The sequence below is a fragment of the Pavona decussata genome, unplaced genomic scaffold (genome assembly GCF_977016875.1).
Source record: "Pavona decussata unplaced genomic scaffold, jaPavDecu1.1 SCAFFOLD_40, whole genome shotgun sequence".
In the NCBI taxonomy this organism is placed as follows: domain Eukaryota; kingdom Metazoa; phylum Cnidaria; class Anthozoa; order Scleractinia; family Agariciidae; genus Pavona; species Pavona decussata.
The window spans coordinates 1,660,779-1,685,561 of NW_028145462.1; the positions used below are offsets into that span (position 1 = coordinate 1,660,779).

General features: G+C 39.0%; 3 protein-coding genes across 3 annotated transcripts; 1 reads left to right on the forward strand and 2 right to left on the reverse strand.

Annotated features, from left to right (window-relative positions):
* Positions 1-493: 493 nt before the first annotated feature.
* On the reverse strand, positions 494-4,947 carry LOC146483129 (uncharacterized). Its single transcript, XM_085106298.1, has 2 exons — positions 4,748-4,947; positions 494-2,008 (listed from the first exon to the last, which is right to left on the reverse strand). Exons 1-2 carry the CDS (start codon positions 4,945-4,947, stop codon positions 1,114-1,116), a joined length of 1,095 nt encoding a protein of 364 aa, XP_084962424.1. The 3' UTR covers positions 494-1,113.
* LOC146483130 (cyclic GMP-AMP synthase-like receptor 2) lies at positions 1,899-18,905 on the reverse strand. The gene is made up of 2 exons (XM_085106297.1): positions 16,699-18,905; positions 1,899-2,008 (listed from the first exon to the last, which is right to left on the reverse strand). Exon 1 carries the CDS (start codon positions 18,806-18,808, stop codon positions 16,700-16,702), a length of 2,109 nt encoding a protein of 702 aa, XP_084962423.1. The 5' UTR covers positions 18,809-18,905; the 3' UTR covers positions 1,899-2,008; position 16,699.
* On the forward strand, positions 7,960-22,281 carry LOC146483131 (uncharacterized). The gene is made up of 8 exons (XM_085106300.1): positions 7,960-8,005; positions 10,824-10,884; positions 11,388-11,459; positions 13,087-13,138; positions 13,944-14,258; positions 15,500-15,745; positions 20,547-20,598; positions 22,074-22,281. The coding sequence occupies exons 2-8, from the start codon at positions 10,879-10,881 to the stop codon at positions 22,087-22,089; spliced, it is 759 nt and encodes a 252-aa protein (XP_084962426.1). The 5' UTR covers positions 7,960-8,005; positions 10,824-10,878; the 3' UTR covers positions 22,090-22,281.
* Positions 22,282-24,783: the final 2,502 nt, after the last annotated feature.

Sequence of the window (24,783 nt, forward strand, 5' to 3'; positions counted from 1 at the left end):
GAACCAAAATCGAGGATGGTGGAGCATCGGATAACTTGTTTCTGCGTTGATCGCACGAGCAACGTCGCATCACATAAGCATGCGTTCAGATTGTGAATACAAGTCATGGGGCACACGCGCGCGCGCGCATGTGTATATCATTCGTGGGTATTCGTATGTACTCGTATGTATCCGTATGTTACTTGTAGGCTCTTGTAGTACTCGTGTGGTGTTTCAGTCACGATCTTCGGATGATCGCTAGTTTCGGAATAACCGTCAATTAATTACGGTGGGTCGCTACTATAGGAACTTTCGAGTTTTCAACGTAAAGTACTATACACTACTCATTCACGACTGATTTAAAGCATTTGCTAGTAATGGCCACGTATTTCCGATTTTTTAAACATTGGTTTCTACTATTTTATATCCCCCAGAGGTGAACGTAAGGCTCACAGAATGATGGTAAATCTAAACGTCTCGGTAAAGTCTCGAATTTACTCCAATCTGCTCCTGCCTCCCCTCCCCCTCCACAAGGAATATACGAACGAACTTGACTCAATCAGTAGACTCGACTCAGTTTAACTAAACTAAATTAATTTCTTCTCGTATCATAGCATTACATAACATAATATTTGTTCAAGATCAGGATAATAAAATTATAAAACAACATCTTGAAAAGGAAAACTAGAGGTTAGCCCTATGACTTTTCCCTAACTAAAAAGATTAAAAAGATACAGGCTATGTACAAAGTATATAAAATCGTAAAATATTTGGGAAAACTGTGAATTGCTTTAACGCACTCTTACGGTCGAGGCTCCCGGCCTCAACGGCTGGTAGCGTATTATCAACAGGCGTGTGAAGCTTCCCTCTGCTCGTAAAAGAAATCCTTATTTTTATATTACTACATTGTACATTCTGATTGGTCATTGTTTAGCACTTATTCATTAAATGGTCAATCAATGTGATGTCAATCATAATGTCAACAAACGTCTCTTTAATACGATCGGCAAAACGGTCACGCAACTAGACTAAGTGGCCTAGTTTCCGACAAATCACCACCTCTTCTTGATATCGTCAACGCCTATAAACTGGAAGAGTCTGAAATCAATGCCATTCTCATTATAATCAGTGGCTTCATGTATGACCCTCCTCAAAAGACACGTGAACAAATGTATTATACTCCGAAACTTTAACATGGCCATTCGAGTCGTGAATCAATTCCTCCTCTTCGTCAACTCTTTGCCCTCTTCGTTCTTCTTTAGATTTCCTTGTTTTTCCTTCCGCATAAGTACACCAGACGACAGCGATAAGTCCCACCACAATAAGCACCGCTCCAAAATATTCCAACCCGTGCAACACCTCCCCTAAAACGAAATACGACAAGATGGCAGAGAAAAGAACCTGAAGAGGGCAGGCTGCTGTGACAAGCGAGGCAGAAATCTGCATGTTACACCAGGAAATTAAAAGATAACACAGACCGGAAGCGATGAATATGGCGTAAAGAATGGGATAGACCTCCTCCTTGGGAAAACATACGAATCTTTCGGGACTTTTAACGTGGTAGAGCGAAGCCAAACCCATAAAGATCGTGGAAAACAGGTTGCTCCACGCGGTTACAGTGACGGGTTTAGTTCTCCAACACGAGTCCTCTTTGTCAAAGATGAACTTTTTCTGAATGAGAATGTAAATTGCAAAGGAAACAGTGTTTCCAACGGGAAATGAGTATCCCCAAAATTTTATATCGCTAGTATCACTATTGTTTGCTGCTTTTCCAGAATTCTTTTGTAGCGCCATCACTACGGCGCCCCCCGCAGCTAGACAAATGCCCAGGCATTTGGTCCAGCCGCGCAAGGTACGGAAGTCTGGGAACGGCTCTATTCGTACGATGATGGCAAGTAACGCAGTCCACACGGGAATGGCGGGTTGAAATATTGACGCGATGATAGCATTGGTGAAATAAACACCAAGTATGTACAGTAACTGATTTCCAAACATTCCCAGACCGAGAATGATAAAAAGGGGAAGCTCCCTGGCAATAAAAAAAGACAAAGAGTTCTGAGCCTCAATTTGAATGGCGTTCGCAGAATAGCTTGTCTAATCTGTCCCTGCCTCCCCCCCCCCCCCCCCCTCTAAGTATTTTTTGGGGTTAACACACACCTACTTTCATTGATTGCTCCTCGCTTACTTTCTCGTATTAGTGGTCATAACAATCAGTTGTGAGCACACCTTAAAGGGGGGCAAGAACATAGCATTTGCATCGAATTTACAGTGCCAGATACATCCATTTGAAATAGATACAAGTTAAAATGCGCCTTTTAACATGTTAATATAACAATAAAAATAATAATAAATAAATAAATAAATAAATAAATAAATAAATAAATAAATAAATAAATAAATAAAAATTTGAGCAAAATGCTCCCCCGTCTCTGCTTCCCCCTACCCCTTCAACATCCATTTGAAGTACATACAAGTCAAGTTAAAATGCGCCTTTTAACGTGTTAATTTAACGATAAAGAAAAAAAAATTGAGCAAAATGTTCCCCGGTCTCTGTTCCCCCCTGCCCCCTCATTGGGGTAGAGTTGATGGGCGCAGAGTCTCTGTAGAGTCCCACCCTCACCGGTCCACCCGCACGAGGGAGCTCTTAAAAACCTAATGGTGCTAAAAACATTATATAAGACGCGACAGCGTCTGTGGGACGCATTTTCTTAGATGTGCACGAGGCGCAGCCTCGTCGTGGTGCGAAGCTTGTTTTCGTCCTATAACGTCATAAAATTACTGTGTTCATTTGCAACTCTGGCAGAAGTGTTTAACTCGTAGATTTCTTGACATCTTTTAGGTTCATGTCGATTATTTCAAGGATTTCTTGAAAATGTTCGTCTTAAGGGGGGATTTTACCTAAACGCCATTTTTCCGCCACTTGACATGGCTTTAATGGAAATATCTCGTTCACGTTTCAAGCAATCCAAAAACTCTACACTCATCCCGTGAATCTGTGTTGTGGGGTGTTTTGTGAATTTTTGGGGTGATTTTTGGGTATATTTGGGAGGAGATAATTTTTCTTGAAGGATTGGTAAAATAAGAGAAAAAAGAAATATTGAAGATTTAGTGAAGTTTTAAAATTAGAATTGTTAGTAAATTATTAATAGACAGACACCAAGTTAGTCCTGGGGTGCTCTTGCGTGGGTATCAACTGTCTGTTAGTGTTCCAAAAATCATTTTCTTTCTTCTATCCCTCCTTAAAACCTCTTTAAATTTCATTCAAATTTAGGTAGAATCCCCCCTTCACTACTTTATTTATTTGTCGTAAGAGGGGGGGGGGGGGGGCATAAACCAAACTAATTGAAGGCCTTACACTACGGTAAAGGGCAATTTATTGTTGTCGCAGCGAGGGAGCCTGAAACGGCCGAACAAGGCAGCTCTCTTATGGGCACAAAGATACAACTGTTTCGACAAAGGTTGTTGTTGGCTTACTGCTTAGCATGTATTATTCCTTGTTTCAGCATATATTTTTTACTTTATTTTTCTGTATCATGTAACAGGCGAAGCTAATAAAATAAAAAAAGGAGTAAAAGCGTACGCGGCAATGCCGATAGGTAGTCTGGGAAATACCCAATAAATTTCAATAAAAGCTCAGAATCCATATTGCCCGCCATCTCAAGTCTTCACTGTACGATCGAGGCATTATGGATTCTGAGCTTTTGAATCGAACTTTTTTATGTAAATTAACCGTGATAATACTTGCAACAGGGCAGGTCAAAATGCCGATCAATTAGCGTGAGTAACTTGTTTTCGACACGCTCTCACAATTTGCCGATTCATTTACCCAAGCTACATTTTCGGTAAAAGCTAAGATAAAATGATACTTTTGGCGGTAATAATAGTTTTGGTAGTTAAATCCATGTACCAGATCGATTTTTTTGCCCACGAATCTGGCCAAAATTGAACGTCACGCAATACTTCCGCGAGGCATAATTTTGGAAATTCCATAAGAAATTCAGGACCGAAATTCATTAAGACCAAACAGCTCTAAATGGCCGTTGAAGGATGATATTTTAATGGCATGCATCAGTTTTTTCTGGTACGGTTTCCGTTTTGGTTTGCTAACCTTCGATAAAAGTGTAATTTCAGGACCGATTTCGGGCGCTGTGAGAGGAAATTACTTAACCTCGTCTCGACAAGAAAATAAAAATTCAAACAACTTCAGGGGCACCCAACGGATCGTTTCGGTAAATTATCTGTTCGGAAGGTCCTTAATCCCCCTAATTCTTGAGGGAATTTTCACCTCGAACGTTTGTGATACGGGAAATTAAAGTCCTAGTGTTTTCGGATAGATAAAAATGTCGTTTCGGATACCGAAAAAAGGTCAGCTAAGATTTTCGGAAAGGAAATAAGACCTAAGGTTTTCGGAAAATGGACAAAAATGCGCTAGTAATTTCGAAAAGACTCAAGTTCCCCTAGAATGATCGAACAGATAAAAATATACTATAGGGCGGCCTGAAATGAACCTACAGAGCTTTAAAGGCACTCCAGATAGCCAAAACTTGCGTTTCAAAGGATCTGAGAGAAAACTGCCGTTGGGTGCCCCTGCAACTTCAAAGTTCAATTTTTGTAACAAGTTAACAAAGCCCTTTAATATGGCAAAGTTTGAGAAAATCGAAGTTTTCTATCTTGCATGGGTATAGTTGATAGTTACAGCAAGCCGCTCTTAATTCTTTTTGCGGTTTGTCGTAAACGCAATCAGTACTAGTCAGTTCTGAACTCTCACCTTACTGCTGGGGTTTTAACTGACTTCTCGGCGATAAAAGCAGTCAAAAACAGCAGAGGAAAGCTGGCTCCGTTTCGAATCAAGCAGAAAACTATGGGATCTGCTCTGTCTTCTTTGGCAAATCTGGAAACAACAACTCCGAACGCTCCAAGACCGAGCTGAACAACAACAAGAGCGATCCAAACACTCGTGACCGCCATCTTTGTGATTCCTCAAACGCACTTCCGTTAGGAAGCATGCTGTAGATCGAGTTGAAACAAGTTTTAAAACCTGAAATGTCACGGAATTCTTGAAAACCGTATTCTTGGTTTTCAGTTGACGTCACCAAATTCTGAGGGACACCAACATGGCGTCTCCATACTGAGCTCTATAAATTTGTGTGAAACATTTTGTCAAATAACTCAAGTACGGAATACCGCACAGACCTGACACTTGGACAGATTTCTTATTTACTTGTCATCTATACCGCATCAATTTCTTGACTTCATTCATGGAATGGTTTCATTTTTTTTTTTCACGCACTCGGCAATGGCGTGACAGTGAAAACCGGCAATAGTGTACGGTATAAAATGCTGCCGATTCGATCGAGGAATGATCTTGATGTAGTCACTAACGATGTTTATCGCCAGAACAGAAGAGCGATGTTTTGCGCTTTGTTGAATACGTGACCTTGTGTCTTAGAAGGCTCTATGAGATGCAAACGCGGTATATTTGAAGTGTATTTGGGTTTTACTTATTTCGTTACGTTGCTGATCGGAAGGTTTACCTAAGAACAGAACTTTAAAACGTAAGCCGGAAGTGCTCATTGTAAAACTGAACAAACTTGTACATCGACGGAAACATTCATTTCAGATAATGATTGTTTAGCTATTGAGTTTAAAGAGCAATTACCCATTTTGAGGTGACGTAGCTCGCAATCTGAGGCAATATAGGAATAATGAATAGAGATTATTATTCCACTTTACTTTGTTTTTTTGCCTTCATTTCCAAAGAAATTCTGTTTAATGAAGCTTCTTTAGCCGGATGGATTCCTTCAATAAACGAAGGAGGAATCAATCCGTCGATCCGTAGAGTGACAGAGGTTTAAACTACCGTTGTTAAGGGATGTTGTCTAAGGATCTTCTTTTGAAATTAGACATTTCCAAAGAACTTCTGTTTAATGAAGCTTATTCAGCCGGATCAATTCCTGCAATTAGCGAAGGAGGAATCGATCCGTCCGTGCCGTCCCTGGAGTGGATCAGATCTTTAAACTACAGTTGTTAAGGCATGTTGTCGGTGGATGTTCTTTTGAAATACGGCATGAAATCCCATAACTTTACAGTTAACATGCCTTAACAACTGTCGTTTAAAGCTCTGATCCACTCTATGAATCGACGGAGAATCGATCAGTCGATCTATAGAGTGGATATAATAATAATAATAATAATAATAATAATAATAATAATAATAATAATAATAATAATAATAATAATAATAATAATAATAATAATAATAATAATAATGATAACTTTATTAACGTGTCAAGAAATGTAGCTGAGGGGAGAAGTCCCCTCTACTAATAGTGGACACCTCACTAAATTCTAGCCTAAAAAAAAAAAAACGAATTAAAATTCACATCGTAAACCATATTAATAAAATTTCATACATCAATCGCAAAAAGCATGTAAACCCCAGTCATTCTCAGCATAGGTTGCAGCCTCGACAGTTACTGACATTTGCAGCATGTTGTCGGTGGATCTTCTATTGAACTAAGGGTTGAAATCCCATAATTTTAGAGTTTAATTTTTTTTGCCTTATTCAGCCGGATCGATTCCTGCAATTAGCGAAGGAGGAATCGATAGCGCTGATAGAGTCGATCAGATCTTAACTGGGATGGTCGAGGAGGCAAAGTTCAATGAGAGGTGAATGTTCAATATAAAGTGACTTTGATAAAGCGCACGAAAAGTCAAAAAAATTGTTGTTTGTTTACATTTTTAGTCTAAGACTGGTTAGTATAAATCTACTAGTATTCTATAACGAATGCCGTTCTCTGATTGGCTACGCTACTCGCTATCTATTCTGTGATAGATAGTGAGTAGCGGTTTTCAACAAAATTAATGGCGGCCGCTTCCTCGCGTTTTTGAAGTGTCTGCGATGAGATATAGATAATTTACTTCTTTAGTTTTGAACGACTGGTAGATTTATACTAAAACAATTAGATTATTCGCTCTCGATTTCTATGCATGATAGCTGATTCAGGCTGCGCCCTCATCAGCTATCACGCGATAGAAATCTCGAGCTCATAATCTAATTGTTAAGCAGAAATAAACTTGCAATTTCTTCGACTACGTTCCGACCACCCCCTACCGCTCCCCCTTCAGGGAGTCAGATATAATCATTTATTAAATTGTGCACACGAAATAAAGGTTTATATTATTTGCCTATTCAGTCAGGAGATATATTACACATAGCAGGAATGTATTTAATATACCAAACGAATATTTCGCCCTTTGAACTGACGGGGTTACTGTGGGTTGTCATGCGATAACGGGCTTTCTATTTCCCTTCGCAACCGGAATATTGAATATATTGCTTTTGACTCCCATTACAACCAGAATGATGAATATTTTGCCGTTAAATTTATTTACAGTTTCTTTATAACCATTGCATTGTGTGTTCTTGCCAGCCGGGCATGTAACGAAAATGTCAAATCCGATATATGCATGACACAGAAATAATTGTTTATATAGAAGTAAAAACGGTGAGAAAACTTTAGCTAACAGTGCTATCGTCTATTTTTTTTATAAGTTATTCATATAAGGAAAGATTACCACAACTTATTTTAATCAATATGTGAGTTCAGTTCTCACTGGACACTTGTCGATTGAAAACTCATTTACGTAATTATTGAAAACTGGGTTTGACGGCTTCCTAATCACTGTCGAATCTTCTTTAACTGTCGAAGAAAAGTTTGATAGTAATAATAATAACAACCAATTTCTTCACGTCAAACGTAGAGTTTTTAGGGAAAAAATACAAATGATCCTTCAATAGCTTTTCATTCAGGGACACGTTACAGTTGTTGAGTTAATAAATGAACTACTAATTACAAAACACAGTTTTGAAAATATCAATAACTTAAATCCATTTGAATTAAGTGTCCATGGTTTTTTCCTATCGCAGTAAGAATTTTTGGTTATTAAAATGCCCCCCTTCGTCTGTGACATGTTCATTGGGGTGTCAGATCTCTCGGTCAAGAAGTCGAGGAAATTTAAGAAGGTAAGCTATAATAAGCCCCAGGTGGCCTGCTCACTTAATACTGAATTCGTTTATTTTTGTCTTAAATCGTGAAGTTTCAAAATTCTTCTAGCTTCCCTCGGATTTAGTATCCTCTTATTCTTCTGTGATTTTCGAAGGATTGCATCCCTTAGGTGGTCGTTACTGAGTGTGCCGGCTAAAACAATTTGTCCACTATGTGCCGCTTTGCTTAAAGTGTAAGCGACGCGGTATCAGTGTATGAGCAAATATCTTTGTAGCCTATGTTCTCTTTGCAAGACAATACGCATCGTTGTTACTGGTTAGAGAATCGAGATACGTTAACAACCAACATTCGCTGCTGTGTTGTCAGTCATTAATGCCCCCCCCCCCCCCCTAAAAAGTGATTATATGATAACAGAAAGTTAGCTTTGGTTACTCGTCGTTTGTGAGGGGTTTGGGGGGGGGGGGGGGGGGAGGTGTGAGGCTACTTTTGGGATTGATTTTGTAATTCTCGTTTACCCTCCTCTTTACTTTCGCAGCTTTTTAGGTGATTGATAAAACTAGGAGACTTTCCTTCGAGAAAGAGTTAGCTCCAAAGAGTGGCAATCAGCCAGATTGTATGTTTTACAATACGTTCTGTATTTGATCTATACGGGAAGTACAGTAGAAGCTGTCGTTTTCCGACATCCCACGTTCAGGGTACTGACAGGAATTTAATTCGATATAAATGACAACTTCACCAAAACTGATTGAATCTAAAATCTTAGACCCAATCGATTTGTACAAGACCTTCGGTTTACAAAAAGCTGCAGAGCGCTTGTACGTTTTTGTCACTAAAATTTATATATTATTTGGGATAACATTATGAATAGTAGTGAGTAGGGCGACACACGTTTTGAGTGGGCGGAATTGCATTTAGCGTTAAAGGCGTTGTTTCATTTAACGATCGGCTTCGTACAACGATGCGTATTATAATAGATTATATTTCATGGTTATCGTTATGGTCAGCGTTATCGTATGGTTTTTCGATTTTATATTTTACAATTTTGGGTATCAGCGATGTCCGAATGATGAAAGCACTGCGTCCCACCAATGTGCGTCATATATGGGTTGAGTTTATTATTAGGGACTATGAAATAATTATTTTTACAATAACTGTCCAAATTTCCGCGCGCTGATTGGCTCGTAGCTATTGTCTATAAGAGTACAGACAATAAAAATGACGTCAGATGTAACGCACGAGCTTTCTCAAAGAAAAAAATAGCCAATTCCGCTCGTACTTTTTCCATGTTATTGTAAAAAACAAATCGACGGCAGTTTTCTATATTCTATACTCTTATAGACCATAAAATGACGCCATAAAATGTCCAAAACTTGGCAGTGAAACCACTCGCCTGCGGCTGGTGGTTCCACTTGAGTTTTGAACATATTTTGACGTCATTTTATGGTCTATAAGAGAATAGACCATAGAAAACTGCCGTCGATTTGTTAACTCGAGGGGGGGGGGGGTCTAAGATAAATGGGGGGGGGGGGGGTCTGAACTTAAACCAAAGCGCAGTGGGGGGTAAGATGTAATTTCTTAAACATTTGTAGGGGGGGTTAGAAGTTAAAATGAGAGGTCTGATCTCAATCCATGAACTCAAGATAATGTATATTACATGTAAGCTAATCAAAATCAAGTTTTGGAATCTTTTAAAAAATATTAATATTAACAGCTTCAAAACCTTGTACTGAAAATGAACAGTTTATCTCAACAATATAAAACATATATTCAAGAACTTGAGTTAAATCCCGAGTTGGTTTTGAACAAGCACTTCCGCTTCTCCAACGAAGCATTATTTGCAGGAAAGCAAGTCCCTCAGACAAGATTTGTCCGTATGTGATGTAAACAGTATAGTAATAATGTCTCTTGGTCAATTTTGTCAATTTGCGGGATGCCAAATATCTCTGGGTTGTATTCCCAGTCAACGGCACTTCCTCCCAGCGATTGGAAGATTATACAAGCCCTTCGCTTTCTATGTTCGGATGCTGTTTTCTTTCGATGTTCGGATTTCTTCCTGTTTTCCTTTTTCTTTCTTGAAACTGATGACTTTGACTTAGATCCAATCCTGATGATGCAGACATACCAGAAGTAGTGTAAAGGTAAAGACGGATGTAGGGAGGATCGGAGGTTGGGGAGGGGGGGGGGGGTGAAAGTAATCTCCCCTCTAGACGGGGATGGACAAGAAGTTATTTTAACTTTAATTCAGGGGGGTGCAACTTTATTTTAAGGCCTACTTTGCTAATTTTAGAACCCCCCCTCCAGATAATTATTGCACAGTCCCTTACTATTACTATTATTATTATTATTATTATTATTATTATTATTATTATTATTATTATTATTTTCGCCGTGTATACTCCGTCCGTGTTTTCCTCTCCTCAAAAAGCAACATTTTCAAATTCTAATTCGACCCAGAATCCGAGAGCCACAGTTTGCCATGCCAGTCGTTAAACGTTATTAAGTGTCAGTGTCGTTAAACCACGTCGACTGATTTTGATACTTTTTACACATCTATCTGCATCGAAACTACATGTGAAGTGCATTGTCTATATTTTTCCATCATCGCGGATCCAGGAATATAGTCAAATCGCGCTGACACAACAGAGATCATTTTCCGCTCCATTCTAACGAAACACCTGGCGGTAGCAGTTACTAGAGTAAAATTTTTCACCTCATGAGCCCAAACTCCGCCGTACGATTTTAAAAACTTAGCCTCATCGTTGGTTTTTCCGCTAATTTTAAGATGATTGGAACGTGGTTTAGTTACTAAACTCTGTTGATACTTTTAATTTTCAGTGCTGTGCTTCTTTACAATTCCAATCCTAGATCGGAACTGACCCGTTTAAAGCAAATGAAAGTAAGTCCTTAATGAATGTTTAACCCTTTAAACCCTAACAGTGATCAACATCAAATTTCTCCTTGTAATATCAATGCTTATTCAACCCTCGGGTCATGAGAATTAAGGATATGATCACCCAAGGTAACTTTTTTTTTTTATACTTTAATAACTTCTCCACAGTACTTTCATAAGAAAAGTATACGGATAAACGATCATTATTATTATTATTATAAGATAGCAGAATTGGTTCTTTGATATTAGGGGTTAAAGGTTTCAGAGGGGTAGGCTGAGTCACTGCTGATGATAAATCATTGAGGTAGAAATCCTTAACAAAAATTTTAGGTTAATTAATACCACTCCAATCAAGAAATCCTTAATTTATAGTAAGCTGTCACCGGATATATTTGATTCCTTGTGAGAAAAAAATTCAACGGCAAGCGAGCACAGTAGAATGATAAAGCTTTATTAGAATGCTATGGGCATTGAATATGATATACTGATCATTATTTCATCCAATACAGGTTACTTCAGTAGTCAGCGTTCTCTTGTTAGCAGCATGCGCACAAACTGGTAATCCACTCGACCTACGCAAGGTTTGTTGAATCCATTATTTATCGATTCGTCTGTTACAGAAAGCTGGAAAACCATCAGTAGTTCAAATAGCCTGGTTCTTGTCCAACAACGTATTTCGGTTGTGGTTTGATTTGTGTCAGTCTCGTGAAATAAACAATTTAACCCTAGTTCGTCTTCTGTGGCCCACATTGACACTTGGAGGATGAATACTTGTACGACTTGTACGTCCAAAGATGTTTTCTTTTCGGTCCACAGCGAGTCCTGATACGGTTAAGACACTAATTGTTCTCGCTCAACAGCTATTTAATCACATGTAATAACGGTAGAAACCTTGCTTATTTCATGAATCACACATTTTCTTTTGTTATTCAACATCCTTTATTTAACTTACATACTTCATGAATATTAAACTAACTGAAACGAGGGATTTATACAGATAAATCCCTCATTTACATTAACAGTACTGCGAGAAACGCACACATCAGGTTGCTTCTATTGTTCTCCGTTTCTCACCTAAGTGTGACGGTACTAATTAGCCGGCGTTTGTCCCCTTGAACAAAGGATCGCTATTCATGAAATCAGTCAGATAAATACCTCGAACGTCGGTACTAATCCATATACATCCCTCGGGTCTACGGCCCTCGGGATGTATATGGATTAATACCTCCGTTCTCGGTATTTATCTCCTACTTAAATCATTTGGGGCTTGTTTGGCCATAAATATCATTGTATGAAATTCATGTACCACAATTGTTTATAAAATTTTCATCCATAAAATTTTGTAGAACCCTAGGCGGGAGCGAAATCTTATCCTCTCCCCGTAGGGGCTTTTTAAGTGATAACGAAACAAACAGGAATAAACAAACACAGTATGTCAAATACAGCATAACATGGTTAAGAATCCCAGCTGGCAAAAGACGGACCAACTGGCTTTTTACAAGCGCAGCCTAGGAATTGAGCTCGGGGCTACCAATTGAAATTGAATCCGGGACCTCCGGATTACAAGTCCGACGCCCTACACAACTCGACAACGAATACGAATTAAGAACGCAAGACCTAGCAATAAACACGGCACACGCATCTAGTCAGCCAGAATTCTTATTGCTCAAACTTTCCAATGGAGACATATATGCACTGTTGTTTGCTTATTCAAGCATTTTGTTATTTCAAGCTATTTGTGAAACGCACAAGTGTCGCCAGAACTTGTCTCATTATTTTCCCCAAATGTCAATTCAGTTTTTCCGGAAGGGGTCACTTTATGGAACGAGAAAGACAATTCTTGTTCTCATGTTCAATGTATTTTAAATTACATTACATGTACTGTTGTTCAATACGCCATTTCCGAGTTGTTGTGAACCTCACTATGAAAGCGAGGCTAAGTGCGAAACTTCTCACAGGAAAATTAGTTTTGTTTGCATATGAATGAAAACTAATTTTCATAACAAAAACTTTGCACTTAGCCTCGCTTTCATAATGAGGTTCAAAGCAACTCGGAAGTAGTCTATTTGTCTTCTCGTGGTCAAGCATCAAACCAACATGGCTTTGCTAGGATGACATTTTGTTTTCATTGTAAAATCAGAACATAACTGATGTAAAGCGAAACTAGTTCGCTTTTTCAGAAGTCTATGTTTTCTCGTATCGTTTCAGGATTCAAGAGATCTACTTGATGCCGACGCAGAGCTTTTTCAAGACAAGGAAGGTTGGTTGTCCTGAATTACCGTTGACCGTATTTAACCGCCCATCTTCGAATAAACGCCCACCTCGAATAAGCGCCCACCCAACAAAAAACAGCCTGAAGTAAGAGGAGCGTTAGTTGTGTTCCAAATTTGGTTTTAGATACGGCCAATGAACTTTTATATTGTTTATGTTAGAGTTTGCACTTTGTTTTGTCTTGTTGAAGCGAAATAAACTTGTTATCCCTCGTTTTGTAATTCTCTCAAAATGTCCTCGCTAGCTGAAAATGTTGGGAAAAATAATAAGCGCCCACCCTCGAATAAGCCCACACCTCGAATAAGCGTCCTCTCTCGTGGGCCCAAAATTAAATAAGCGCCCAGGGCGGTTAATCGAATAAATACGGTAGTTGTTGTTCAGTTTACCATCGTCATCTTCACCCTCATCATCACCATAATCATCACCATCACCACCATCATCGTCAACATCATTGCCATCGCCATCACCATCATGATCATCGTCATACCCTTTCTTCTCCTCCTTCTCCTCTTCATCATCATCATCATCATCATCATCATCATCGTCGTCGTCATCATTTCTATCACGGCCACCATAATCAGCACCATCAATATAAACAAATCATCATTATCATTATCATAACTATCACCGTCATTATCATTAATATCTTCCCAATCGCTAGGTCATTGCAATCATCATCGTCATGAACATCAATTTAACAATCGCAATGTTTAATACATATACTCGGTAAGTCACACTAAGTGAATTAGGTATTACAGTGATAACGATTGGACATAATTTGTTTAACTCTTTAGTGGACGCGGATTATGAACCCCTTGGGTGCTTCAATTTGAGGGCCTTGAAGAAGGAAAAAATCCTTGGAAAAGTTTTCAAAAAGTTGGAGGCCAGTTCATCAGGCACACCTCTAGAAAACTGCGGCCAAAGCGCCCAGGGGAAGAACGTTCAACTTTTTGGAATTTATTATCGAAAGAAAAAAGGCAGAATGTTAATCCTGTGTCGAGAAGGAGACGAACAGCGCTGGCATTCAAACGCCAAAGCTTCGAGGAGGTGTAAAAGTCGCATCGGAAGAAGGTATTCGGTCTTTCTCTATCGCGTGAACAAAACAGAAGGTAAGATTCTATCAATTGTTGATTAGATACCGTTTTAATTTGATTAGCTTTAATTAGGCACTAATATTGTGGGGTAGCAATTAAAACCGTTAAATGCATTTAGACTGACACATCTTGTAACAGCGGCTTAAGTTTTTCATTGACTTGAAGGAAGGTAGCTGATCGTTCAACTGCCAGCCATACATCAATTGAATGATTTCAAATAAAGCGGCGCGCGCCACACAGCGGAAATTCAAACTAATCAGACCTTCAACCAGATACACGTACATTATTCTAAAGGCCGGTTTAAAACGGTTTCAACATTTGCCCAACATACAAAAAGTTGAACGGATGTTGGGCAAATGTTGGATGAACGGAGTTTTTAAACGGTTTCAACGCCATTCAACATTTTCAAGAGCAAAGGAAATACTCTGTGGATGCTTTCAACAAGCTTTGAACAATATGTTGAATGACCTGTTCAAACGCACGCGACATTTGGATCCACAACTGTGTTGAACGCATAAAAACCGGCAATAAGAATTTTAAATGTTCTAAGTTAACTGGACCTTGTGGTGAATTGTTCTGAATTAAAACTGTAACTGCCTGTCCTTAATCGAAAACATCTTTTCGGTCTTGTTTACGTCTAACACTCTTCCTCCGATACAAAACCAAAAGCTTTTTACATTTGTCTTACAGTCATCAAAGACATCACTGATTTGTAGGTTACTTGTAGTTAGATTAAGCCAGACCTTTATATCTTTCCAGTATTTCCTTATTCTTTGGGGACAAGTGCCCTCAGATCAAGGTTTACAAATTAAACTCAGAAAAAATTAATCGCGCAATTTAGTACATTTATGCAATAGCGAAAAATAATATTCCTTAAATTCAGCTCCCGTATTTTCGCGAAATTAGAGTGGTTTTCAATTTTGAGTGTCGAAAGTAATTTCGGGATTGCTTTGTTTTTGCATTACTACACTGTGGTTAGATAACAGAACTCGCGCCACTTTCTCAACCAATGAGAAGCAAAACCAAAACCAATCGTGTTTTGGCCGCACGCGTTTTCCCGCGCCTGGCGACAGTTACATGTACTTGCTTTGAATTCTGATTGGCTCGTTGTGTTGTTTACATCTGTTGCGATTGGTCAGAGTAATTACTTTGGTTTCGGTTTTACGACACTCGATTGGAAACCGCTCTAAATTCAAGCGAAAATTAATAAGAATACGGTAAAAGACACTGAGCGAGATTTTTTCCTTGCTGAACAGGGAGCAACAATCAATGTACCTTTGGCAACAAGTCATACTCCGATGGCGAGTATGCGGATATGTATCACCCCACGGATAATATTTTGAACGCCTATTGCGAATCTTGTATGTGCTCAAATGGAAAGTTCCGTGACTGCTTGAAAATGTACTGTGATATTGGTTTTATCGTGAACTGTAAAACATTTCACCATCCACCGGGAGCATGCTGTCCGGAGTGCAAGGAATATTATCCAGTGTCACCTTCCCGTAAGAAAAAAACTTAATTTAGATAAGGCATAATTTATTTAATTTAAGGACGGTGCCTACTAATAAAGAAGTATTTTTGGGTGGTTTATGACTTTGCGGGGAAAGCAGATCTTAGAAAGGGCTATTGAAGTCGATCCAAAAAGAAATTTTGGGGTAACCACGCACTTGTTAGAGATAATTGAGCAGCAATTATTCTACAAACAGTAAAATACAATGCAATGTATGGCGTTTTTTTCCTAATTGAAGCTTTAGTTTCTCTAAAAAATACATTGTTCCCCCAATTTTCTTTTTGGATACCAAGAGCACTTGCTAAGTTCTGCTTTCTCCGCATAGTTTTAAACCCCGCAAAAATATCTTTGTATTAGTAGGCACCACCAATAGGAAACCGAGTATCTTGAGATGCGCAGAACGTATGCGCAGTAACAAAAGTAGGCACTGTCCTTAATTATTGTTATATTGCAGTGTAGTTAGTGTTTTGATTGTCGGGCCTCGGAATGAGGGAGGCTGATTTGAGGGTAGCATCTGCCAGTGCTCATAGCACAGCTGATAAGTAGAGGAAGAATGGAAAGCGATCCCACTTTTCAAAGACTGATAGACAAAATAAGTACCACACCTTAAATTTGTACGACTCAAAATAAACCTTTAAGCCCTAACAGTGATCAGCATCAAGTTTCTCCTTGTAACATCAGTGCTTATTCAACCCCTGAGGTCATGAGAATTAAGGATAACATCACCTTAGGTGAATTTTATTGATATTTTAACAACTTCTCCCCAGTACTTTTATAACAAAAATATGGGGACAAGATAGGAGAATTTGTTCTTTGACGTTAGGGGTTAAGGGTTAGTCAACGAACGTTTCCCTCACACCTTTATAATCTCGATTTACCTGGGTTACATGTGTCCCATTGAGAAAATCTGTGGTTAATATGGTAATAGTATAGTTTTGAACTCACTTCAGTTCAGTCCCTCGTGGTGCATTTGAACCAGTCTAGCAAATTCGTCTTCAGAAAGTTCAGCTTGCAATTCTGGTTTAGATAAGATGAGTTCAATAGCGTGAATCTTGCTTGGTGGATAAGTGGACCATTTCACCTGGAGATAAATTTCGGACAGTACGGTTTTGTCCATGAGGTATGCCGCAGCTTGAAATGCAAGGTAGGAGCTCTCCAAATGCACTTGTAACAAATAACCAGCAAGCATGCGAATCATAAGAAACCTCTGGCCTTCTACTCCTCGTTTGACTAAAGACCCTGTTACAGCACTGGCTTGTTTGGTAGGTTTCCCCAGTATTACCATCAAAAGCTTCATGAACTTCTTCGCTTCATCATCATCAGTGTGGAACTGGGGTCCATTCTTCCATTTCTTTACCACAAAATCGTAAATGACATCACTGTAGGCCTCGTGCATTCGCGCAGCCCAGAACAGAGTCTCCTTAAAGGCGGGGTTGCAAAGGTAAGTTTGAAGCTCCAAAGAATTCTTTTCAAAGCCAGGGTCAAGATGTGTGGGATGAAGAGTCAAGAAAACGTTGAATACTGCAAGAGCTACAGCGCTGCTCTCAGTAACTTTCAAGTGATCCAGTGCTAAGTACTCTTCAAGAAGTGAAAGCAACAAATTTGCAGTAAGTGTTGCCTCCGCGTGTGAACTTTCTGAAGCTTCAGCAAGAAGGGAGTGCAAGTTAATAAGCGTGTCTTCACTTTGAGCTGCTTGGTGAAGAAGACGGGCCTTGTTTAGTAGAGAACCAGCTTCCTCACAAAACTTGTTGCTTGAAGTTCTGCTTTTGTCGTTTTTCAGGATGTAAGCTAAGGCCATTACAATAAAATTGTATTTGCAGTTTTGAGCAAATTTCGCAGAATTTTCCTTGAGTAGCTGAGCCAGTGATGTATCGAATAAAACAGGAAGTGACTGATTCGTCTCGATGTAACGGCACAGAGATTGCGTTATCGTGTCACGTATTTCTCTTAGAGCGTGACATGCATTAAGAACATCTTCAGGAGAGCGGTGATCTATCATATTGTTCCGTGGTATGAAAAAGTTTGGTAGCGATCCTTTGGAGTAGAATGCAATGAAAAAGTCCAAGAGTTCAAAAATGTTCTCTCCTAAACTATGCTCCCCCCAAGACTCGATTCCTTTCTTCTCGAGGAACCAAAATAAACACGTTTTCAAGTGATATGAAGCGAACACATCAATTCCTCTTTCCTTCATTTCAGATTTGATTAACGTCTTCAGCACGGAATACGCTAGCTTTTGCTTGTCTGATAGGGATCTTGCCAGCATTAATTCAGCAACAGAGAACGAAAACCTCCACTCGTATTCTCTCACGTCGCTGTTGTGTGACCCAACGGGGACCAGATGGCAGCCTTGGGTTGATATGGAGGAAATAACCTCAGAACTCGGCCAGAGAGCTCTGTCTCGGTGTAACCATTGTTCGGCTTGTGAAGGCCAAAAAGGACATCTCAGGCCGTAAACAAAGTCTCGATTTACTCTGAACGTACCCCCTGTATAAGGAAGAGAGAACGAAGGGCCGGCGATTGTGCCCTCATCGGTCGCCATCAGGGCAACATGACTGAGTGGAATCGAATGTTGGCTTTCCTCAATGAATTTAGAGTTCTGAAGACAATGCTCTCGAACAGAAGCTTGGTCAATAGGCGGAGAGAGTTTCTTGTTCGCCAAATGCACATAACCCGCGTGTGAAGCGTCGTAAATATAAACGAAATTCTTTTCTTCCTCCACGCTCCGCTGGGAACTATGTTCCATGCCTTCTTGTTCGAATTTATCGCTTTCTTCTGTGTTTGTCTCTTCTGTCTTCTCATCCTCGTGTACTTCTAAGTCGTTTCTAATGATCATGTGATCTGCATCAGTATTCCATGTTGTCTGTTTCTCCAGATGAGGAAGAGAAAGTCCTTCGACAGCACTTCCGGTATGAATGACTTCAACATCGGGATTCTCACGGCAGCATTGTTCCAAGTCTCGAGCAAGATCGTTGATGTTTTCTTCCATGTCTTCTTTGAAAATATTGAAAAATCGCACCAAATCTAGCGTCAAACTCAAATATACTGATTCATCCATGTTAAGTTCTTTGAACTAGTGAACTATCGTTCGCTGCCTATTTTCTAATTTTGTCTGGTTCGCAATGCTCGATTCACTGCTGCATGATGGGACGCATAGTGTCACATAATTTCAGCGTCACGTCAATCACTGCGTACAAAGGCAAAAATTACGAAAGACTGATTTTTTTTCAATATGAATTGCTCACCTAAAATCCTCTGCGTATCCAGTTTTGTCTTGTGTCCACGATCTCGTTCATGCGTGTTGTATGACCAGAGGCATCACTTGGCGACCGTTTTCTCCTGTGGTATAAAGATCATTTTATATCAAGCCATGTTTTCGGTAAGAAGGACGCTAAAAACCTTGCATTTCGTGACCAAGAGCTCTGCCTGACGGCGCACTTGTTTGCTGAGGAGATAAACACAGAGTCGGATTTGGTTGGGGAAAATTTGGCCACCAAAGGTGACGAACTTTATTTTCAAGATCTGCCAATATATAATAAACTAAATATCTCTTCAGCAAAAGGTGGGGGAAAAAACCGCCACCCACTAAGACAAGAAAGAGAAACACAGTAGGAAGTAATTTGCAGGCAGGCGGAAGGGGAGGTGTTGGAAAGATGCTGAAAAATGGTTCAAACCAGCGATGTGAACGACGTGATGGTGAGCGATCGAAAGGGGACGAGCACATGGAAAAGCGCCCCTAAGAATGATATAGTCCGGAACGCCCTAAATTCTGATTGGCTGGAAATAAGATAGGCTTGGACCCTGCCGCCTGGCCTGCAAACCATTATGAAATGCCTTGACATAAAATCCCATTATGATGTCGTCATAACGGTGTCTTATTACTAAAAGTGACATACTGAAAGCAAAAGAGAAATGTAAGGAAGGGGTACAGTGTAAGCCAACGTGACGCTACGGCGAGGGGCAATTTTATCTGGCCAAATACAGTCTTTCGAAAACCGGCGACTAGTTTTTTTTTTTTCAGAGCTAACCGCCACAATGAGAGAAACAACGGCTCTAAAAGTAGTCAGAGCCGTTATCGGTTTCCGTAGATTTGGAGCAGTTATTTTGAACCCTCGCTGGAGAAGCCTAGCCTTACTAGGTGGAATATTACACTCCCTTTTTTATATAACTTACTTCTTATTTGGGGGCTAAAGCTGCATATTCTTATTTTTTTGGCAATTTGAATTGAGGGTGAAAAGTTTATAAGATGTTCTTAAAGTGCACCTAGCCCCCCCCCCCCCCCCCCAATTTTTTTTTCTTAAATAAATCTTTGCACCTGTTTAAAACATATTGCCCTATTTGGGACCTTTTTCAACCAAATCTTGACTTTTTATAGGCCGTAAAAGTTACGAAATCTAACCATCATCTGTACCATGACTGAGCTGGTAAGGGACATGGGTCTATTCCTTATTTGACGTCACAAACTGATTTGCATTGTATTAAGTCTTTGTGAAAATGCATGCAAAGCAGTTTGTGTCGTCATGCTCCTAACTAGCTCGGACATGGGACAGATGATGGCTAGATTTCGTAACTTTTACAGCCTATAAAAAGTCAAGATTTGGTTGAAAAAAGGCGCAAAAAGGCTCAATGCGTTTCGAACAGGTGCAAACATGGCAAAGTGCAAAAATTTTGGGGTTAGGTGCACTTTAAGTTACCCGTGTTATAGTATTTCAATAAATCAATGCGGACGTGACCCATCATATACCATACCAATATTGACTCAAGTTTAACATGTATTACTTTTTCCCTATTTACAGCCAGTCCACCTAAGGAGATCACAGACCCGTGGAAATATAACAAGTTCAGTAGGTGAGGTGCGCGAAGGTCATTTCGTGACAATTTCAAACCTGTTTTAACTGGGGAGTTGGTTTGATACCTCAATGTAGGCAGTTGAGTTTAATGCTGAGGATAATAACCTTGAAACGTAGATTTTAACATCCCGTTCCCTCTGTTTGTTCTACTCACCTTGTGTATTTTGTTACACTGGGTATTTTTAACAGGCCCGTAGCAAGGCTAAAACAACTTGGGGGGGGGGGGGGCAGGAAATTAGTTAAACAAAACTACACCCCCACCCCCGTCAGTAAAAAAAACAAAACAAAACAAAACAACAACAAAAAAAAAAAAGCAGACCGATTAGGGAGTTCAAAATGCAACGAGAACATCAAACAAGGATTAGATTTAGTAAGCAAAACAATAACTTTGCACCTGCAGCACACTTTTTGGTACATTTCTTTGCCGTCACTGTTCGCGGACTACCACGTGAAATTGCTTAATTTTACATTGAATGAGGACGTAAAAAGACGACGACAGATTTTCCTTTTTCTTTTTCAATGAACTTGGAATCGAGCCCCAGGAGAATTCGCCTAAAATTAAAAAAAAAAAAAACAAAAAAAAAAGGGGGAGCTGGGATTATCGCGATGAAGTTTTAAAGAACGCGAATTCTCTTCATAGATAATGTTTTCGCTACCGTCAGTGTCGTCTTCTCTTTAACTTCCTAACTAACAAATACAAATCGGTCATAAGGATTTTGGTTCTTATTTCCGATTCACAAGGAAAAAATGCCTTTGTTGCTGTTGTATAAAAAACAAATGTTAGCGGAGGAAACTGTCAGGTAATAAACAAATTATTAAAGGTTTTGAACAGGCACTTGCAGCGTCAGAATTCAAGATTGATTATTGCACATTATTTTTTTTAAATCTTTATTTTTTGACACATTATTTTTTACATTTCCAAAAATTCTGGGTGGGGAACTTGGCCCCCCTGCCTCTCCCCCTGCTACGGGCCTGTTTAAAAAAGATATTTTGATGCACACTGCTCGACCATTAATATTGGGAATAAATCCAGCTGTAGACCCACCACAAAATACTCAACGAATATTTCCAGCATGTCAAAACAGGTTGTTCTCCGTACTGCCATTTTGAATATCGCGAAGACTCTGGAGACCAGATTGGATCCGTTCTCAGAACACGATTCAATCGAGCGCATGCACAGGGCTTGTGCTTAGAAATTTACGGCAACTTGGACTGATTTCCGTGAAAGGCGGGAGGGGGTGGGGTGTTCAGGCTTGACTTTAAAATAAAAAAGAGCTAAAACCAAACTGATGTTCGATGAGCTTCTATTCAGGGAGTGGTTTATATACTCAGGGAAGGCTGTTGAGTCGGATTTTTAAGGGGATAATTTTTCTTTTCTTGAGGGGAGGGGATGGTTATTTATTTTCGGAGGGGCTTTTTTTTGGAATTTTACGGTGATATGTTCTGAAACGTTTTGTTTGTTTCCGATTACAGAGTGATACGCATATAAGACGGATAAAAGGGATGCAACGGGGCTTCTGCATATTGTGTCAACATAGTCTTTTAAGGATCGGTTAAAACAAAATTTTCTGTATGTAATAACATAATATTATAATTATAGCTGAAATCTTTCAGTATGAATAGTTTACTGGTTTATGTAGCCATCAATCAGGGAAAAATAAAAATAAAACCTGCAATGTATTTTGTCCACCATTGTAATAAATTTAACTGGAGGGCAAAGTGTTACGCAACTACAGTATATCAAGTAAATTATTAAAAACTTGATCATTGTATAATGCAATTTCAGGGATTTGATTGGCTTAGCGGCCATGGTATATGAGGCATTATACCATGCAACCAAGAAAGAAATAGCGACCATTAAATTGTCTTCTGGTTGTTCTGACAAAGCAAAATCAGTAAGATCTAGCAACATTTCTCGATTGTTTTTAATAAAATAATTATTCCACTCACGCTTGCTGGACATGAGATGATTATAGCCAACTCGGCGCTAGGCGCCTCGTTGGCTATCTATCATCTCATATCCAACAAGCGTGAGTAGAATAATTGTTAAATGTATTACAGCTGAGTTTGAGGCCGCGACATTAAGAAGGGAAAAATTAAAGCGAAGGTGCGAAAAAAGGTCAGCTAGCATTTTCGGAAAGCCAACAGCTCGTAAATTCTGGGAATAAGATTACGTCCGTTCTCTAAACTTTTCAGCAATTTAAATATTCAGTTAAATAATCCGAACAGATCAAATCGTGTTAGCTTACTTTAAAATGCTATAAAATGTTGTGTGAATGCACTAAACAACATTTTAACTTCTTTTCTTTAATTTTGTTGTTGGATGCCCCTGATCAGACCCACTTAAAAAACATCATCTATAGTTAGAAAATCAGAGCATTAGGAGGAAACAAAATGGAACACACTGCTTCTAATTCTGCCAATTTTATTGTATAACAGTAACATGTGACACAGTTAAGTTGCGAAGAAAACTTAAGTACTTGTACAATAGTGCTAAAGTCTTTAAGTTAAGGCACAACTAGTCTGCCAAAGCCTATCAACTAATTCTACAGAGTAAGTTGGCCGTTGCTACCAATAATGGATTTTTTATTTTCTGAAGCATTTTTCAGTTACTTGGAACACCAAGAAACCGTCCTGTATTAGTAGGTTATTGCGTTATTAGTGTGGTTATAAGCTTGTTAGCATCAGGTAGATTTCAGATGTTCCAAGTCCAGCCAAACTGAGTAATTCCTCGCCTCATGTTGGAAAAAATATTACTCAATGTGAAATTTTAAAGAAGAAAAAGAGAACCAAATGATTTATCAATTTGTCTTTGGTTCTGGAAAAAGTTGACCCATGTTTAAAAAACTCCTCAGTTTTCCTGTCAGTCAGTGACAAATAATTCAATATAAGGTACTAAATTGCAATTATACATCAATAAAAAAACATACACTACCAACTAAAAGTATAGTTAAAAACGAACAGTACAGCCCTAACAAGAACAAACACTAAAAAACTGGGTGTTATGGAACTCTGAAAAGGAACAATGAGATTGAAGTACTTTCTGGCAAACTGCTTGGAATCAGTTGTCGCATTAATTTCTACTCGGTATAAATTATGCGTCACATGCAGTCCGGGTCAAATATAATTCAGTTTACAGATACGAATCAAACCTGCAGTCTATACGACTCTGGGCCTGTCACTGGTCGAAGGCTAGTGTATATGACTTTGTTGTTCCTGTTGTTATTGGGTTAAATTAATTTTCTACGATCAATCAATTTCCAGTTTTAACGGGACTTGAATTACACTCGACGCGACAGAGAAGCGACATAAAAATTGGTCTCATACTTTTATTTGTACGATTCGAGGGCCACTCTTCGTTCGCAACTGATGCAGTTCTATGTCATCCACGGTACATCGTTACATTGATCACCCACGATTTTATTAATTTACTGCTTTTGTTGTGAAAAAGAACTAGAAACAAATTTCAGGCCAATTATTAATACAGCAATGCTAAAAAATACCGTAATACCGTTATTTTATTTTGTTTTTTTTTTTACAAGTGTTGGTGTTGAAAATCTAAATGCTATTTCAGAAAAAAAAAATAGAAGAATAATTGTTTTTGTAAAATACTCAAATAGTGGATACTAAGAAAATTACCAGGAGAAAACTAAAGGCAACGAACCAACAAACAAACGATTTGCTTTCTAACTCTTTTGAAAAACCTGTATCCTGTGGTGAGTATACTACGAAAACGTATCGCTATAACTTGACCTTTTCTTTTTGTCTTGGGCCGAAATATGTTTCATTGAGTTTGCCAATTCTTCATCCGAAATCCGTCGCTAAATTAGGTTGCTTACTACAAACAAATTTCCAATTCGATAAATTTAATCCTAGCTGTAAATGAGAGCCTTTGAAGTCTTTTAACCCTGTTACTCCCACACTAAAACATGAAATCTTTTGTGGTTCCACTTTTTCGTTCACGGATGAAATGCGTGACCATTCTAGTTCAATTACCTTGTACAATACTGTTTGTTCTTCAATAATTTTGATTTAGAATTAATTTTTTTGCTGAATTTTGATTTTAAGCTCGACGCGTGGGAGAAAAGGTTAAAAAAAACAAAACAATTATTTTGTGTACCTATATATGCGAGTGACCACATTCTTTCCAGAAGACCACAGCAGTGAAATGCAAACAGACTAC